The 19574-nt window shown below is 54.2% G+C and overlaps 1 protein-coding gene across 36 annotated transcripts; it reads right to left on the minus strand.

Annotated features, from left to right (window-relative positions):
- Positions 1 to 310: 310 nt before the first annotated feature.
- LOC125691171 (uncharacterized) lies at positions 311 to 12130 on the minus strand. 36 transcript variants are annotated; one of them, XR_007376016.1, is made up of 8 exons: positions 10124 to 12130; positions 8456 to 8517; positions 2578 to 2937; positions 2080 to 2277; positions 1684 to 1981; positions 1286 to 1385; positions 1088 to 1187; positions 323 to 403 (listed from the first exon to the last, which is right to left on the minus strand). XR_007376016.1 is itself a non-coding variant. In XM_048940202.1 (4 exons), the coding sequence occupies exons 1-4, from the start codon at positions 10700 to 10702 to the stop codon at positions 394 to 396; spliced, it is 1011 nt and encodes a 336-aa protein (XP_048796159.1). In that variant the 5' UTR covers positions 10703 to 12130; the 3' UTR covers positions 311 to 393. The 36 variants fall into 36 exon arrangements, 6 of the variants coding, with proteins under 6 accessions (XP_048796159.1, XP_048796158.1, XP_048796157.1 ...); XR_007376012.1 differs by having other exon boundaries at positions 401 to 503; XR_007376009.1 differs by lacking the exon at positions 323 to 403 and adding an exon at positions 524 to 603.
- Between the last annotated feature and the right edge of the window lie 7444 nt (positions 12131 to 19574).

A 19574-nucleotide genomic window follows, 5' to 3' on the forward strand; every position in this document is an offset into this window, starting at 1 on the left:
TTCAGCCCTATCCCGTTCTGTTCACTCCTATCCTGCTCTGTTCAGTCCTACCCTGTTCTGTTCAGTCCTATCCTGTTCTGTTCAGTCCTATCCTGTTCTGTTCAGTCCTATCCTGTTCTGTTCAGTCCTATCCTGCTCTGTTCAGTCCCATCCTGTTCTCTTTTGCTCTGCTCTGCTCTCTTCTGACCTATCCTGCCCTGTCCTATTTCTGCTCTGATCTGTCCTGCTCTGTTCTGTTCTCCCCTGCTCTCATCAGTTCTTCTCCATCCTGTTCCTTTCAGATCCTTTCCATTCTATCCTATCCTGTTCTGCTCTATCCCATCCTCTCCTGTTCTGCGCTGTTCTGATCTATTCTGTTCTGCTCCATCCTGTTCCTTTCAGATCCTTTCCATTCTATCCTATCCTGTTCTGCTCTATCCCATCCTCTCCTGTTCTGCGCTGTTCTGATCTATTCTGTTCTGCTCCATCCTGTTCCTTTCAGATCCTTTCCATTCTATCCTATCCTGTTCTGCTCGATCCCATCCTCTCCTGTTCTGTGCTGTTCTGATCTATTCTGTTCTGCTCCATCCTGTTCCTTTCAGATCCTTTCCATTCTATCCTATCCTGTTCTGCTCTATCCCATCCTCTCCTGCGCTGTTCTGATCTATTCTGTTCCGCTCCATCCTGTTCCTTTCAGATCCTTTCCATTCTATCCTATCCTGTTCTGCTCTATCCCATCCTCCTATTCTGCTCTGTTCTGATCTATTCTGTTCTGCTCCATCCTGTTCCTCTCAGATCCTTTCCATTCTATCCTATCCTGTTCTGCTCTATCCCATCCTCTCCTGTGCTGTTCTGATCTATTCTGTTCTGCTCCATCCTGTTCCTTTCGGATCCTTTCCATTCTATCCTAACCTGTTCTGCTCTATCCCATCCTCCTATTCTGCTCTGTTCTGATCTATTCTGTTCTGCTCCATCCTGTTCCTTTCGGATCCTTTCCATTCTATCCTATCCTGTTCTGCTCTATCCCATCCTCCTATTCTGCACTGTTCTGATCTATTCTGTTCCACTCCATCCTGTTCCTTTCGGATCCTTTCCATTCTATCCTAACCTGTTCTGCTCTATCCCATCCTCTCCTATTCTGTGCTGTTCTGATCTATTCTGTTCCGCTCCATCCTGTTCCTTTCAGATCCTTTCCATTCTATCCTATCCTGTTCTGCTCTATCCCATCCTCCTATTCTGCACTGTTCTGATCTATTCTGTTCCACTCCATCCTGTTCCTTTCGGATCCTTTCCATTCTATCCTAACCTGTTCTGCTCTATCCCATCCTCTCCTATTCTGTGCTGTTCTGATCTATTCTGTTCTGCTCCATCCTGTTCCTTTCGGATCCTTTCCATTCTATCCTAACCTGTTCTGCCCTATCCCATCTTCCTATTCTGCACTGTTCTGATCTATTCTGTTCCGCTCCATCCTGTTCCTTTCAGATCCTTTCCATTCTATCCTATCCTGTTCTGCTCTATCCCATTCTCTCCTCTCCTGTGCTGTTCTGATCTATTCTGTTCTTCTCCATCCTGTTCCTTTCAGATCCTTTCCATTCTATCCTAACCTGTTCTGCTCGATCCCATCCTCTCCTGTCCTGTTCTGTTCTGATCTATTCTGTTCTGCTCCATCCTGTTCCTTTTGGATCCTTTCCATTCTATCCTAACCTGTTCTGCTCTATCCCATCCTCCTATTCTGCTCTGTTCTGATCTATTCTGTTCTGCTCCATCCTGTTCCTTTCAGATCCTTTCCATTCTATCCTATCCTGTTCTGCTCTATCCCATCCTCTCCTGTTCTGTGCTGTTCTGATCTATTCTGTTCTGCTCCATCCTGTTCCTTTCAGATCCTTTCCATTCTATCCTATCCTGTTCTGCTCTATCCCATCCTCTCCTGTTCTGTGCTGTTCTGATCTATTCTGTTCTGCTCCATCCTGTTCCTTTTGGATCCTTTCCATTCTATCCTATCCTGTTCTGCTCTATCCCATCCTCCTATTCTGCACTGTTCTGATCTATTCTGTTCCACTCCATCCTGTTCCTTTCGGATCCTTTCCATTCTATCCTAACCTGTTCTGCTCTATCCCATCCTCTCCTATTCTGTGCTGTTCTGATCTATTCTGTTCTGCTCCATCCTGTTCCTTTCGGATCCTTTCCATTCTATCCTAACCTGTTCTGCCCTATCCCATCTTCCTATTCTGCACTGTTCTGATCTATTCTGTTCCGCTCCATCCTGTTCCTTTCAGATCCTTTCCATTCTATCCTATCCTGTTCTGCTCTATCCCATTCTCTCCTCTCCTGTGCTGTTCTGATCTATTCTGTTCTTCTCCATCCTGTTCCTTTCAGATCCTTTCCATTCTATCCTAACCTGTTCTGCTCGATCCCATCCTCTCCTGTCCTGTTCTGTTCTGATCTATTCTGTTCTGCTCCATCCTGTTCCTTTCAGATCCTTTCCATTCTATCCTATCCTGTTGTGCTCTATCCCATCCTCTCCTATTCTGCACTGTTCTGATCTATTCTGTTCTGCTCCATCCTGTTCCTTTCGGATCCTTTCCATTCTATCCTAACCTGTTCTGCTCCATCCCATCCTCTCCTGTTCTGTTCTGATCTATTCTGTTCTGCTCCATCCTGTTTCGATGCCTCCTGCTCTTCCCTCTCAGCTGCCATCTCCATCCCACGAGCTCCATCAGCACAGAGCAGCACCCGACAGCCAAACAGAGCCAAGAATTCATGAGCAGACCCCACACCAAGAAAAGGAAAAGCAGGAAACCCCAGCGGGATCCAACCCAGGGATGCTGTGCCACCCCCTCCCCTCTGCCCCGCTCACTTACTGCGTATGGGGATGAGCCGTGGACGTGCTCCAGGGAGTACTGGCGGCTGTATTTCGGCATGGAATGAGCTGAACTGCTGTCGTTCAACATCAGGGGGCTGCATGAGAGTCCAGAACAACGCAGGGTCAACGCGCTGCTGGCATCCGACACGGCCCAGCATCATAGGGTACAAATGGGGGGGAGCATAGGGGATGTGATGGGGAGGGGGGGAGCAGAGGCAGAGCGGGGTGGTGAGGATCAGGGGGGAGAAAAGGGGGGGCTGCAGCATCAACCGGGGTGAGAAGCACAAATGGAAGAAGTCAAATTAAGGTGGAAGTGGTGAGAATCTCCTAGGGGCCTTCAGACTAATTAGCAGGGGGGGGGATCCCCAGCACAGAGTGAGAGCAATCAGCAGGGAAAGGATCCCTCAGCACTGAGTGCAATCAGCAGGGAAAGGATCCCTCAGCACTGAGTGCAATCAGCAGGGAAAGGATCCCTCAGCACTGAGTGCAATCAGCAGGGAAAGGATCCCTCAGCAGCACTGAGTGCAATCAGCAGGGAAAGGATCCCTCAGCACAGTGTGAGTGCAATCAGCAGGGAAAGGATCCATCAGCACTGAGTGCAATCAGCAGGGAAAGGATCCCTCAGCACTGAGTGCAATCAGCAGGGAAAGGATCCCTCAGCACTGAGTGCAATCAGCAGGGAATGGATCCCTCCGCAGCACTGTGTGAGTGCAATCAGCAGGGAAAGGATCCCTCAGCTCTGTGTGAGTGCAATCAGCAGGGAAAGGATCCCTCAGCACTGTGTGAGTGCAATCAGCAGGGAAAGGATCCCTCAGCAGCACTGAGTGCAATCAGCAGGGAAAGGATCCCTCAGCACTGAGTGCAATCAGCAGGGAAAGGATCCCTCAGCAATGAGTGCAATCAGCAGGGAAAGGATCCCTCAGCACTGAGTGCAATCAGCAGGGAATGGATCCCTCAGCACTGAGTGCAATCAGCAGGGAAAGGATCCCTCAGCAGCACTGTGTGAGTGCAATCAGCAGGGAAAGGATCCCTCAGCACTGAGTGCAATCAGCAGGGAAAGGATCCCTCAGCAGCACTGTGTGAGTGCAATCAGCAGGGAAAGGATCCCTCAGCACTGAGTGCAATCAGCAGGGAAAGGATCCCTCAGCAGCACTGTGTGAGTGCAATCAGCAGGGAAAGGATCCCTCAGCACTGAGTGCAATCAGCAGGGAAAGGATCCCTCAGCACTGAGTGCAATCAGCAGGGAAAGGATCCCTCAGCACTGTGTGAGTGCAATCAGCAGGGAAAGGATCCCTCAGCACTGAGTGCAATCAGCAGGGAAAGGATCCCTCAGCAGCACTGAGTGCAATCAGCAGGGAAAGGATCCCTCAGCACAGTGTGAGTGCAATCAGCAGGGAAAGGATCCCTCAGCACTGTGTGAGTGCAATCAGCAGGGAAAGGATCCCTCAGCAGCACTGTGTGAGTGCAATCAGCAGGGAAAGGATCCCTCAGCAGCACTGTGTGAGTGCAATCAGCAGGGAAAGGATCCCTCAGCACTGAGTGCAATCAGCAGGGAAAGGATCCCTCAGCACTGAGTGCAATCAGCAGGGAAAGGATCCCTCAGCAGTACTGAGTGCAATCAGCAGGGAAAGGATCCCTCAGCACTGAGTGCAATCAGCAGGGAAAGGATCCCTCAGCACTGTGTGCAATCAGAAGGGAAGGATCCCTCAGCACTGAGTGCAATCAGCAGGGAAAGGATCCCTCAGCACAGTGTGAGTGCAATCAGCAGGGAAAGGATCCCTCAGCACAGTGTGAGTGCAATCAGCAGGGAAAGGATCCCTCAGCAGCACAGTGTGAGTGCAATCAGCAGGGAAAGGATCCCTCAGCACTGAGTGCAATCAGCAGGGAAAGGATCCCTCAGCACTGTGTGCAATCAGCAGGGAAAGGATCCCTCAGCAGCACTGAGTGCAATCAGCAGGGAAAGGATCCCTCAGCACTGAGTGCAATCAGCAGGGAAAGGATCCCTCAGCACTGAGTGCAATCAGCAGGGAAAGGATCCCTCAGCACTGAGTGCAATCAGCAGGGAAAGGATCCCTCAGCACTGAGTGCAATCAGCAGGGAAAGGATCCCTCAGCACTGAGTGCAATCAACAGGGAAAGGATCCCTCAGCACTGAGTGAGTGCAATCAGCAGGGAAAGGATCCCTCAGCGCTGTGTGAGTGCAATCAGCAGGGAAAGGATCCCTCAGCAGCACTGAGTGCAATCAGCAGGGAAAGGATCCCTCAGCAGCACTGAGTGCAATCAGCAGGGAAAGGATCCCTCAGCACTGTGTGAGTGCAATCAGCAGGGAAAGGATCCCTCAGCACTGAGTGCAATCAGCAGGGAATGGATCCCTCAGCACTGAGTGCAATCAGCAGGGAAAGGATCCCTCAGCACAGTGTGAGTGCAATCAGCAGGGAAAGGATCCCTCAGCACTGTGTGAATGCAATCAGCAGGGAAAGGATCCCTCAGCTCAGTGTGAGTGCAATCAGCAGGGAAAGGATCCCTCAGCAGCACTGTGTGAGTGCAATCAGCAGGGAAAGGATCCCTCAGCAGCACTGTGTGAGTGCAATCAGCAGGGAAAGGATCCCTCAGCACTGAGTGCAATCAGCAGGGAAAGGATCCCTCAGCACTGTGTGAGTGCAATCAGCAGGGAATGGATCCCTCAGCACTGTGTGAGTGCAATCAGGAGGGAAAGGATCCCTCAGCACTGAGTGAGTGCAATCAGCAGGGAAAGGATCCCTCAGCACTGAGTGCAATCAGCAGGGAAAGGATCCCTCAGCGCTGTGTGAGTGCAATCAGCAGGGAAAGGATCCCTCAGCAGCACTGAGTGCAATCAGCAGGGAAAGGATCCCTCAGCACAGTGTGAGTGCAATCAGCAGGGAAAGGATCCCTCAGCACTGTGTGAGTGCGATCAGCAGGGAAAGGATCCCTCAGCAGCACTGTGTGAGTGCAATCAGAAGGGAAAGGATCCCTCAGCACTGAGTGCAATCAGCAGGGAAAGGATCCCTCAGCACTGAGTGCAATCAGCAGGGAAAGGATCCCTCAGCACTGAGTGCAATCAGCAGGGAAAGGATCCCTCAGCTCTGTGTGAGTGCAATCAGCAGGGAAAGGATCCCTCAGCAGCACTGTGTGCAATCAGCAGGGAAAGGATCCCTCAGCACTGAGTGCAATCAGCAGGGAAAGGATCCCTCAGCAGCACTGAGTGAGTGCAATCAGCAGGGAAAGGATCCCTCAGCAGCACTGAGTGCAATCAGCAGGGAAAGGATCCCTCAGCACTGAGTGCAATCAGCAGGGAAAGGATCCCTCAGCTCTGTGTGAGTGCAATCAGCAGGGAAAGGATCCCTCAGCTCTGTGTGAGTGCAGTCAGCAGGGAAAGGATCCCTCAGCAGCACTGTGTGAGTGCAATCAGCAGGGAAAGGATCCCTCAGCACTGTGTGAGTGCAATCAGAAGGGAAAGGATCCCTCAGCACTGTGTGAGTGCAATCAGCAGGGAAAGGATCCCTCAGCTCTGTGTGAGTGCAATCAGCAGGGAAAGGATCCCTCAGCACTGTGTGAATGCAATCAGCAGGGAAAGGATCCCTCAGCACTGAGTGCAATCAGCAGGGAAAGGATCCCTCAGCACTGAGTGCAATCAGCAGGGAAAGGATCCCTCAGCACTGAGTGCAATCAACAGGGAAAGGATCCCTCAGCACTGAGTGAGTGCAATCAGCAGGGAAAGGATCCCTCAGCGCTGTGTGAGTGCAATCAGCAGGGAAAGGATCCCTCAGCAGCACTGAGTGCAATCAGCAGGGAAAGGATCCCTCAGCAGCACTGAGTGCAATCAGCAGGGAAAGGATCCCTCAGCACTGTGTGAGTGCAATCAGCAGGGAAAGGATCCCTCAGCACTGAGTGCAATCAGCAGGGAATGGATCCCTCAGCACTGAGTGCAATCAGCAGGGAAAGGATCCCTCAGCACAGTGTGAGTGCAATCAGCAGGGAAAGGATCCCTCAGCACTGTGTGAATGCAATCAGCAGGGAAAGGATCCCTCAGCTCAGTGTGAGTGCAATCAGCAGGGAAAGGATCCCTCAGCAGCACTGTGTGAGTGCAATCAGCAGGGAAAGGATCCCTCAGCAGCACTGTGTGAGTGCAATCAGCAGGGAAAGGATCCCTCAGCACTGAGTGCAATCAGCAGGGAAAGGATCCCTCAGCACTGTGTGAGTGCAATCAGCAGGGAATGGATCCCTCAGCACTGTGTGAGTGCAATCAGGAGGGAAAGGATCCCTCAGCACTGAGTGAGTGCAATCAGCAGGGAAAGGATCCCTCAGCACTGAGTGCAATCAGCAGGGAAAGGATCCCTCAGCGCTGTGTGAGTGCAATCAGCAGGGAAAGGATCCCTCAGCAGCACTGAGTGCAATCAGCAGGGAAAGGATCCCTCAGCACAGTGTGAGTGCAATCAGCAGGGAAAGGATCCCTCAGCACTGTGTGAGTGCGATCAGCAGGGAAAGGATCCCTCAGCAGCACTGTGTGAGTGCAATCAGAAGGGAAAGGATCCCTCAGCACTGAGTGCAATCAGCAGGGAAAGGATCCCTCAGCACTGAGTGCAATCAGCAGGGAAAGGATCCCTCAGCACTGAGTGCAATCAGCAGGGAAAGGATCCCTCAGCTCTGTGTGAGTGCAATCAGCAGGGAAAGGATCCCTCAGCAGCACTGTGTGCAATCAGCAGGGAAAGGATCCCTCAGCACTGAGTGCAATCAGCAGGGAAAGGATCCCTCAGCAGCACTGAGTGAGTGCAATCAGCAGGGAAAGGATCCCTCAGCAGCACTGAGTGCAATCAGCAGGGAAAGGATCCCTCAGCACTGAGTGCAATCAGCAGGGAAAGGATCCCTCAGCTCTGTGTGAGTGCAATCAGCAGGGAAAGGATCCCTCAGCTCTGTGTGAGTGCAGTCAGCAGGGAAAGGATCCCTCAGCAGCACTGTGTGAGTGCAATCAGCAGGGAAAGGATCCCTCAGCACTGTGTGAGTGCAATCAGAAGGGAAAGGATCCCTCAGCACTGTGTGAGTGCAATCAGCAGGGAAAGGATCCCTCAGCTCTGTGTGAGTGCAATCAGCAGGGAAAGGATCCCTCAGCACTGTGTGAATGCAATCAGCAGGGAAAGGATCCCTCAGCACTGAGTGCAATCAGCAGGGAAAGGATCCCTCAGCACTGTGTGAGTGCAATCAGCAGGGAAAGGATCCCTCAGCACTGAGTGCAATCAGAAGGGAAAGGATCCCCCAGCCCAGTGGAAGACAGGCTTGGGGTGATTTTGGGTGTGTGTCCCAATGGCCCCGTGGATCTTTTTCACTCTAATGATAACCAACGCCACGGTGGGGACAGGATGCTGTGTTGGTAGGGCAGGATGAAGGATGCTCTGCACCCTGTGGGCTCACCAACCCTTCTGGCTCCCATCCCAAAGCAGAGTCAGGGAGGATTTGGAGGCCCACACCACCCCATGGACGGCCCTGCCCCACTGGCAAGGCCTCTACAGGTGACAGAGACCCGGGGGACCCCCTGTGCTGCTCCTCTCCTTCATCTCAGACAGGGAACCTTAATTGGGAGGTAGAAATGCAGACTTACATCTTCCTCTTCACCCCGAGGATGCGGTTGGATTGCACCAGGGAAATCAGAAACTGGATAAGCTGTGAGGAGAGAAAAAGGAAAAGCTGTTGGGAGACATGGAGTGACTACGGCTGGCCAAGGGTTGAGTGGTGGTCAACCAATGGTTGATCAGTGATTGGGCAGTGGTTGACCAATGGTTGATCAGTAGTTGGGCAGTGTTTGACTAGTGATTGACCAATGGCTGACCAATGGTTGGGCAGGGGTTGACCAATGGTTGATCAATGGTTGGGCAGTGGTCGACCAATGGTTGACCCATGGTTGGGCAGTGGTTGACCAGTGATTGGGAAGTGATTGACCAGTGATTGACCAATGGTTGGGCAGTGGTTGACCAATGGTTGGGCAGTGATTGACCAGTGATTGACCAGTGATTGACCAATGGTTGACCAATGGTTGGGCAGTGGTTGACCAATGGTTGACCAATGGTTCGGCAGTGGTTGACCAATGGTTGGGCAGTGGTTGACCAATGGTTGGGCAGTGATTGACCAGTGATTGACCAATGGTTGACCAATGGTTCGGCAGTGGTTGACCAATGGTTGGGCAGTGATTGACCAATGGTTGACAAACGGTTGGGCAGTGGTTGACCCATGATTGACCAATGGTTGGGCAGTGGTTGACCAGTGATTGACCAATGGCTGACCAATGGTTGGGCAGTGGTTGGGCAGTGGTTGACCAATGGTTGATCAATCGTTGGGCAGTGGTTGACCAGTGATTGACCAATGGCTGACCAATGGTTGGGCAGTGGTTGACCCATGATTGACCAATGGTTGGGCAGTGGTTGACCAGTGATTGACCAATGGTTGACCAATGGTTGGGCAGTGGTTGACCAATGGTTGACCCATGGTTGGGCAGTGGTTAACCAGTGATTGGGAAGTGACTGACCAGTGATTGACCAATGGTTGGGCAGTGGTTGGGCAGTGGTTGACCAATGGTTGGGCAGTGATTGACCAATGGTTGACTAACGGTTGGGCAGTGGTTGACCAGTGATTGGGAAGTGATTGACCAGTGATTGACCAATGGTTGGGCAGTGGTTGACCAATGGTTGACCAACGGTTGGGCAGTGGTTGACCAACGGTTGACCGGAAGCTGACCACGAGCCAGCAGTGAGCCCTGGAGGCCAAGAGGGCCAACGGGACCCTGTGCTGCATTGCCAGAGCGCAGCCAGCGGGGCAGGGAGGTGTTGCTCCCCTCTGCTCTGCCCTGCAGGCACTGCTGCAGCGCTGCGCCCGGAGCTGGGCTCCCAGTTCAGGGCAGACTGGGAAGTGCTGGGAGAGCCCAGCGGAGGGTGTGGGGATGGGGGGGCCTGGAGCCCCTCCTGGTGGGGATGGGCTGAGAGCCCCGGGGCTGTGCAGCTGGGGGAGAGAGAAGAGAGAAGGCTGAGAGGGGTGTGAGCAGCGCTGATGGGTATCTGGGGGGTGGGAGGAGGGGGCCGGGCTCTGCTGGGTGCTGCCCAGTGACAGGACGAGGGGCACTGGACACACATGGGAGCCCAGGGAGCTCCATGTGAACAGAACACGGCTCCCAGCTGAGCTCTGCCCCAAAACCCAGCCCTCCCTGTTGCATTTCCAGACCCCCCTTGTGCGTGGGATGGCAGCAGCCGCCGACTCGTCCCTCCGCTTTGGATTTTACCTTATTCACCACCTTCTGCTGCTGCGCGTGCTTCTGCCTCAGGCTGGCCACCTCCCTCCACAGCGCCTCGTTCTCACTGCAAGGGAAGCAAGAAATCTGCTGAGGACAAACGCGGACACAGAATGGTGAATTGTGCAAATAGAAACCAGGGGAGAGACGGGCAGGAAGGCTGCAGGGCTTCCTCTTCTTCTCCAGGCTCCTCCAGACCCCAGGAGCGGCTGCACGGTGTGGTTTAAGAGAGTTACGCCGATGCGATGGCAGCACTGCTGTGAGCTCACTGTTAGGCGCCCACCCCACAAGCAAGTTGTCCTTTTCCAGCCTTTTTGGCCCCAATCTTGTGTCAGTTTCAAGGCTGAGCCCCAATTCTCTGCCAGTTTCCCCACGCGCTCCATTCCTGGAGGTGCTCAGGGTTGCTTGGCCACCCGGCCCGTGGGAGATCAAATGACAGAACCACAGGGGCAGTGAGGTCGGAAGAGACCTCTGGGATCCTCCAGCCCAATTCACCCCATCACGGCGCCAAACAGATCCCTTCAGGTTGGAAGAGAGCTCCCAGATCCCCAAGTCCGACCCCGACCCCATCCCCACTGTGATCCTAATTGAACCACAGAGTCATTAAGGTTGGAAGAGATCTCCGAGACGCCCAGTCCAACCCCAACCCATCCCATTATGACACTAAATAGATCCACAGTCATACGGGTTGGAAGAGACCTTTCAGATCCCCAAGTTCAATCCCAACTGACCCCCACCATAACCCTAAATAGGACCATAAAGTCATTAAGGTTGAAAGAGACCCCCAGCATCACCCAGTCCAACCCCAACCCACCGCACTGCGACCCTAAAAAGAACCAAGGAGTCGTTAAGGTATGAAGATGCCTCCAAGATCACTCAATTCAACCCAGACAATCCCCACTGTGATCCTAATTGAACCACAGAGTCATTAAGGTTGGAAGAGATCTCCGAGACGCCCAGTCCAACCCCAACCCATCCCATTATGACACCAAATAGACCCACAGTCATACAGGTTGGAAGAGACCTTTAAGATCCCCAAGTTCAATCCCAACTGACCCCCACCATAACCCTAAATAGGACCATAAAGTCATTAAGGTATGAAGATGCCTCCAAGATCACTCAATTCAACCCAAACCCATCCTCACCGTCACCCTAAATTGAACCAAGGAGTCCTTAAGGTATGAAGATGCCTCCAAGATCACTCAATTCAACCCAAACCATCCCCACCGTGACCCTAAATTGAACCAAGAGGTCGTTAAGGTATGAAGATGCCTCCAAGATCACTCAATTCAACCCAAATCCATCCCCACCGTGACCCTAAATTGAACCAAGGAGTCGTTAAGGTATGAAGATGCCTCCAAGATCACTCCATTCAACCCAAACCATCCCCACCATGACCCTAAATTGAACCAAGAGGTCGTTAAGGTATGAAGATGCCTTCAAGATCACTCAATTCAACCCAAACCCATCCTCACTGTGACCCTAAATTGAACCAAGGAGTCGTTAAGGTATGAAGATGCCTCCAAGATCACTCAATTCAACCCAAACCATCCCCACTGTGATCCTAAACAGAACCACAGAGTCATTAAGGTTGGAAGAGATCTCCAAGACCCCCAGTCCAACCCCAACCCATCCCATTATGATACTAAATAGACCCACAGTCATACAGGTTGGAAGAGACCTTTCAGATCCCCAAGTTCAATCCCAACTGACCCCCACCATAACCCTAAATAGGACCATAAAGTCATTAAGGTTGAAAGAGACCCCCAGCATCACCCAGTCCAACCCCAACCCACCGCACTGCGACCCTAAATTGAACCAAGGAGTCGTTAAGGTATGAAGATGCCTCCAAGATCACTCAATTCAACCCAAATCATCCCCACCGTGACCCTAAATTGAACCAAGGAGTTGTTAAGGTATGAAGATGCCTCCAAGATCACTCAATTCAACCCAAGCCATCCCCACCATGACCCTAAATTGAACCACAGAGTCGTTAAGGTTGGAAGAGACCCCCAGGACCCCCAGTGCAACCCCAGCCCACCCCTACTGTTGCCCACTACCCTGTCCCCACGTGCCCCATATCCCCTCAGTTCTGAACACCTCCAGGGATGGTGACCCCACCGCCTCCCCACGCAGCCCTTGCCGATGCATGGAAGAAATGTTTTTGGTTAGAAATGTTCCCTGATGTCCAACCTGACCCCCCCAGGTGCACTGTGAGGCCATCCCCTCTCATCCCCTCTCATCCCATTGCTGCTCCCTTGGAGCAGAGGCCGACCCCCCCTCACCACGCCGTCCTTCCAGCAGCTGTAGGGAGCGATGAGCTCTCCGCAGAGCTGCCTATGGGGCAGTGCTATGGGGCTGAGGCTGGGTGGGCTTCAATCTCCCCTCTGACCCAAACCTTCCCGTGCCTCTGAGATCCCACCAGAGCCTCCCACCCCTCTTGGACCACACATCCCCCCACAGCTGATCCCATCACGCCTCCCAGCTCGCAGCAGTTCGGAGCAGAGGACCTTCCAAGGTCCCATCCAACTCACTGCTGCCCACAGAGGCTGTGATGCCCCGTCCATCCCTGGAGGTGTCCAAGGCCAGGTTGGATGGGACCCTGGGCAGCCTGGGCTGCTGTGAAATGGGGAGGGTGGTGGCCCTGCTGTGGTGGGGGTTGGAGCTTCGTCATCCTTGAGGTCCCTTCCAAGCCAACCGTGCTGTGATTCTGTAACAGAGCTGGAGGGAGCAGAGGAGAGAATAGAGCAGAATAGAACAGAGTAGGATAGATCAGAGCATGAGAGATAGGAACAGGATAGAACAGACAGTACAGAATACATCAGAGCTGGATAGAACAAGATAGAACAGAACAGAGCGGGTCAGAACAGAATAGAACCAAACAGAACAGATCTAAACAGGATAGAACTGAACAGAACAAGACAGAACAGAGCAGGACAGAACAGAGCAGGACAGAACAGAGCAGGATAGAACAGAATAAGATGGAACAGGATAGAGCAAAACAGAATAGAACAGAATAGAACAGAATAAGATGGGACAGAACAGAACAGAATAGAACAGGATAGAGCAAAACAGGATAGAACAGAACAGGATAGAACAGAGCAGGATAGAACAGAACAGGATGGAACAGAACAGAACAGGATAGAACAGAACAGAGCAGGATAGAACAGAACAGAGCAGGATAGAACAGAACAGAGCAGGATAGAACAGGATAGAGCAAAACAGGATAGAACAGAATAGAACAGAATAAGGTGGGACAGAACAGAATAGAACAGGATAGAACAGAACAGGATAGAACAGAACAGGATAGAACAGAGCAGGATAGAACAGAATAAGATAGAACAGGATAGAGCAAAACAGGATAGAACAGAATAGAATGGAACAGAACAGGATGGAACAGAACAGGATGGAACAGAGCAGGATGGAACAGAGCAGGATGGAACAGAGCAGGATAGAACAGAACAGGACAGAACAGAGCAGGATAGAACAGGATAGAGCAAAACAGGATAGAACAGAATAAGATGGGACAGAACAGAACAGAATAGAACAGGATAGAAAAGAACATAATAGAACAGAACAGGATAGAACAGAACAGGATAGAACAGGATAGAACAGAGCAGGATAGAACAGAGCAGGATAGAACAGAAGAGAACAGGATAGAACAGAAGAGAACAGGACAGAACAGAGCAGGATAGAACAGAATAAGATAGAACAGGATAGAACAGAGCAGGATAGAACAGAACAGAGCAGGATAGAACAGAACAGAGCAGGATAGAATAGAACAGAGCAGGATAGAATAGAACAGAACAGAACAGAACAGAACAGAATAGTGATCCCTGAGGTCCCTTCCAACCCAGGCCATGCTGTGATCCCAACCTCAGCCATTCAGCGGACTCCCTTCCAACCCAACCATTCCATCATCCCAACCTCAGCCATTCTGTGGCCCCACACAAAGACACCCTGGAGAAGAGGAGCTCAGGGCAGAGCTCACTGCTCTCTATGGCTGCTGAAGGCAGGCTGCAGGGAGCTGGGGGTCGGCCTCTGCTCTCGTGCCATCAGTGATGGGAGCAGAGGGAACGGCTTCAAGCTGCGGCAGGGGAGATTCAGGCTGGGTGTGAGGAAGAATGAGGTGTCAGAAAGGTGGGCAGCACTGCAATGGATGCCCAGGGAGGTGGGGGAGGCACCGAGCCTGGGGGGTGTTGAAGGAAAGGCTGGATGCTGTGCTGAGGGCCGTGGTTCAGTGGGAGCTGTTGGTGATGGGTGAGCGGTTGGGCTGGGGGAGCTTGGAGGTCTTTTCCAACCTTGGTGATTCGATGATTCTGTGACACAGGAGGATTCGTGATCCTTGAGGTCCCTTCCAGCCCAACCATTCCATGATTCTGTGACTCCATCAATTCTGCAACGCTACGCTCAAAACCCATTTTGGGGGTGGGGGAGAGGGCACAGAATCATAGAATCATAGAGATCACCAAGGTTGGAAACACAGCATCCAGCCTTTCCTTCAACACCCCCAGGCTCGGTGCCTCCCCCACCTCCCTGGGCATCCATTGCAGTGCTGCCCACCTTTCTGACACCTCATTCTTCCTCATGTCCAGCCTGAATCTCCCCTGCCGCAGCTTGAAGCCGTTCCCTCTGCTCCCATCACTGATGGCACGAGAGCAGAGGCCGACCCCCAGCTCCCTGCAGCCTGCCTTCAGCAGCCATAGGGAGCAGTGAGCTCTGCCCTGAGCTCCTCTTCTCCAGGCTGAACATTCCCAGCTCCTTCAGCCTCTCCTTATCAGCCCTGTGGATCTTCAAGGACCCTTCCAACCCGACCATCCCATGGGTTTATGATCTTAGAATCATAGAATCACTGAGGTTGGAAAAGACCTCCAAGCTCCCCCCAGTCCAACCGCTCACCCATCACCAACAGCTCCCACTGAACCACGGCCCTCAGCACAGCATCCAGCCTTTCCTTCAACACCCCCAGGCTCGGTGCCTCCCCCACCTCCCTGGGCATCCATTGCAGTGCTGCCCACCTTTCTGACACCTCATTCTTCCTCGTGCCCAGCCTGAATCTCCCCTGCCGCAGCTTGAAGCCGTTCCCTCTGCTCCCATCACTGATGACACGAGAGCAGAGGCCGACCCCCAGCTCCCTACAACCTGCCTTCAGCAGCCATAGAGAGGGCAGGGGGGCTCCAACCCAGAGCTGCTTTTGGGAAGCGCTGAGGACCCCCCCGGTCCTTTGAGGAGCACAGGAGGGCCGCGGGGCACAGCTGCACCAATTACTGCAGGCAGCAGCGGGGCGACGAGGCGAGCAGCGAACACCTGAACCGCTGCACGGGGCAGCAGCAAGGCTCATTAAGGGGCTGCGGAGGAGCAGCTGGGCCGGCGGCCCCCAGGGCTGCACCCATCCGTCACGCTTTGCAGAGCTCCGCTCCACGGGGCAATTAAACGGCGCGGAGCTGACGAGGGACGAGGCAAAGGGTTGCGATGAGGAGTTATTAAAGGGGGAGAGCGGAGCTTGGTGGGGGGGAACGAAGGGAGATGGGGCTGCTGTGCACCTGGGGCTCCGATGGAGCGGCTCTGGGGGGACACGTGGACATGTTGGGGACGTGGGGACACACAGCCCATAGCACAGTGCTGGTGACATGGAGACACACAGCCATAGCACAGTGCTGGGGACATGGGGACACACAGCCATAGCACAGTGCTGGTGACATGGGGACAGTGCTGGTGGCGTGGGGACACACGGCCATAGCACAGTGCAGGGGACATGGGGACAGACAGCCATAGCACAGTGCTGGGGACATGGGGGACAGTGCTGGTGTCATGGGGACAGACAGCCACAGCACAGTGCTGGGGGACATGGGGACACACAGCCATAGCACAGTGATGGGGACATGGGGACAGACAGCCATAGCACAGTGCTGGTGGCAATGGGGACACACAGCCATAGCACAGTGCTGGGGACATGGGGACAGTGATGGGGACATGGGGACAGACAACCACAGCACAATGTTGGGGTCATGGGGACACACAGCCATAACACAGTGCTGGTGGTGTGGGGACACACAGCCATAGCACAGTGCTGGGGACATGGGGACAGACAACCAAAGCACAGTGATGGGGACATGGGGACACACAGCCATAGCACAGTGCTGGGGACATGGGGACAGTGCTGGTGGCATGGGGACAGACAGCCACAGCACAGTGATGGGGACATGGGGACACACAGCCATAGCACAGTGCTGGGGACATGAGGACACACGGCCATAGCACAGTGCTGGGGACATGGGGACAGTGCTGGTGGCATGGGGACAGACAGCCAAAGCACAATGATGGGGACATGGGGACAGACAGCCAAAGCACAGTGATGGGGACATGGGGACACACGGCCAAAGCACAATGATGGGGACGTGGGGGACACACAGCCATAGCACAGTGCTGGTGGCGTGGGGGACACACAGCCATAGCACAGGTGCTGGGGACATGGGGACAGTGATGGGGACATGGGGACACACAGCCATAGCACAGTGCTGGGGACATGGGGACAGTGCTGGTGGCATGGGGACAGACAGCCATAGCACAATGATGGGGACATGGGGACACACAGCCATAGCACAGTGATGGGGACATGGGGACAGTGATGGGGACATGGGGGACAGACAGCCATAGCACAGTGCTGGGGACATGGGGGACACACAGCCAAAGCACAATGATGGGGACATGGGGACAGTGCTGGTGGCGTGGGGACACACAGCCATAGCACAGTGCTGGTGACATGGGGACAGTGATGGGGACATGGGGACACACAGCCATAGCACAGTGATGGGGACATGGGGACACACAGCCATAGCACAGTGATGGGGACATGGGGACAGACAGCCAAAGCACAGTGCTGGGGACATGGGGACACACAGCCATAGCACAATAATGGGGACATGGGGACAGTGCTGGTGACATGGGGACACACAGCCATAGCACAGTGCTGGTGATGTGGGGACAGTGCTGGTGGCGTGGGGACAGACAGCCATAGCACAGTGCTGGGGACATGTGGACACACAGCCATAGCACAGTGATGGGACATGGGGACAGTGCTGGTGACATGGGGACAGACAGCCAAAGCACAGTGCTGGGGACATGGGGACACACAGCCATAGCACAATAATGGGGACATGGGGACACACAGCCATAGCACAGTGATGGGGGACACGGGGACAGACAGCCACAGCACAGTGATGGGGACATGGGGACACACAGCCATAGCACAGTGCTGGGGACATGGGGACAGACAGCCAAAGCACAATGATGGGGACATGGGGACAGAACTGGTGGCGTGGGGACAGACAGCCAAAGCACAGTGCTGGGGACATGGGGACACACGGCCATAGCACAGTGCTGGGGACATGGGGACAGTGATGGGGACATGGGGACACACAGCCATAGCACAGTGATGGGGACATGGGGACAGACAGCCACAGCACAGTGATGGGGACATGGGGACACACAGCCATAGCACAATGATGGGGGACATGGGGACAGTGCTGGTGGCGTGGGGACAGACAGCCATAGCACAGTGCTGGTGGTGTGGGGACACACAGCCATTGCACAGTGCTGTGGACATGGGGACACACAGCCATAGCACAGTGCTGGGGACATGGGGACACACAGCCATAGCACAATGCTGGGGACATGGGGACAGTGCTGGTGGCATGGGGACAGACAGCCACAGCACAGTGCTGGGGACATGGGGACAGTGCTGGTGACATGGGGACACACAGCCATAGCACAGTGATGGGGACATGGGGACAGACAGCCATAGCACAGTGCTGGGGACATGGGGGAACAGTGATGGGGACATGGGGACACACAGCCAAAGCACAGTGCTGGTGACATGGGGAAACACAGCCATAGCACAGCGCTGGGGACATGGGGACAGTGCTGGTGACCCACAGCCCCATTACCCCCTGCCACTCGGTCCCTCCTCACCCCTGGAGCCCTCCCATCACCCCCCACCCCCCCGCGTTATCAGCCCGGTCTCATCACCTACCTCAGTCCCCTGGCCCTTTTGTTATTTTTGGATACGCCCCCTATGCCCCACCCCAGCCCCCGAGCGCGCGCCCTGGCCGCCCCTTCGCCCCCCCCCCCTGAGCCCCACCCTTTCGCCCCACCCTTTACCCTTGAGCCCCCTTTAGTATCCCTCCCTCCCACACGTCCCTCCCGACCCGGCAGCGAAACACACCCCACCCCCCCCCCCCACCCCCCCCCCCTCACCCCCTCACCCCCCGCGTTATCCAGCCCGTCTCATCCCCCCCCCTCAGCCCCCCCCTCCCTCCCCCCCCCCCCCCGGTTATCTGCCCGGCCCAGCGGCGCCGCTCGTTTATCACGGCGCAGCTCATGCAAAGCAGCGCTAATTGCACGACGGCTCAGGAGCGGCCGCCGCTCCCGGCGCAGATAACATTGCTGCGGCTGAGAGGCGGCTCCGCTTGGCAGCCGGCCGGCCCTCGGATGAATGGCTCTTTTGCAATCCCCTCATTTGCAATTAAAAAGAAAACGCGGCGTCGCAAATCGCTGCGCTCCCATCGGCGGGGCTGCGCTGCGGACACGGAGCTTTTATGAGAAGGCCGTGAGCGGCACCCAGCCCTGGGCAGGGGTACGGACAGGGCTCCTACCGAGCCAGCCGAGCTGTGCTTCTGCAGCCGCGAAACGGCCCTTCCAACACAACTCCACCTATCATCTGCAAGGACCTCCCCAACACCACCATCCTGTGGTTCTGTGATCTGTAAGGACCCTTCCAACCCAACCATCCTGTGGTTCTGTGACCTTTAAGGACCCCCCCAAACACCACCATCCTGTGGTTCTGTGATCTGTAAAGACCCTTACAACCCAACCACATTCAGCTTCTACAGCTCCAAACGACCCTCCAACATCACCATTCTGTGGTTCTGTGATCTGTAAGGACCCTTCCAACCCAACCATCCTGTGGTTCTGTGATCTTTAAGGACCCTTCCAACCCAACCATCCTGTGGTTCTGTGATCTGTAAGGACCCTCCCAACACCACCATCCTGTGGTTCTGTGATCTGTAAGGACCCTTACAACCCAACCATCCTGTGGTTCTGTGATCTGTAAGGACCCTTCCAACCCAACCATACTGTGCTTCTACAACTCCAAACGACCCTTCCAACACAACTCAGTCATTCCGTGGCTCTGTGATCTGTAAGGACCCTTCCAACCCAACCACATTCCACTTCTGCAGCTCCAAACGACCCTTCCAACACAACTCAGTCATTCCGTGGCTCTATGATCTGTAAGGACCCTCCTAACGCCACCATCCTGTGGTGTTGTGATCTGTAAGGACCCTTACAACCCAACCACACTCCGCTTCTACAGCTCCAAACGACCCTTCCAACACAACTCAACCATTCTGTGGCTCTATGATCGGTAAGGACCCTCCTAACG

The sequence above is a fragment of the Lagopus muta genome, chromosome 3 (genome assembly GCF_023343835.1).
Source record: "Lagopus muta isolate bLagMut1 chromosome 3, bLagMut1 primary, whole genome shotgun sequence".
Classification (NCBI taxonomy): Eukaryota; Metazoa; Chordata; class Aves; order Galliformes; family Phasianidae; genus Lagopus; species Lagopus muta.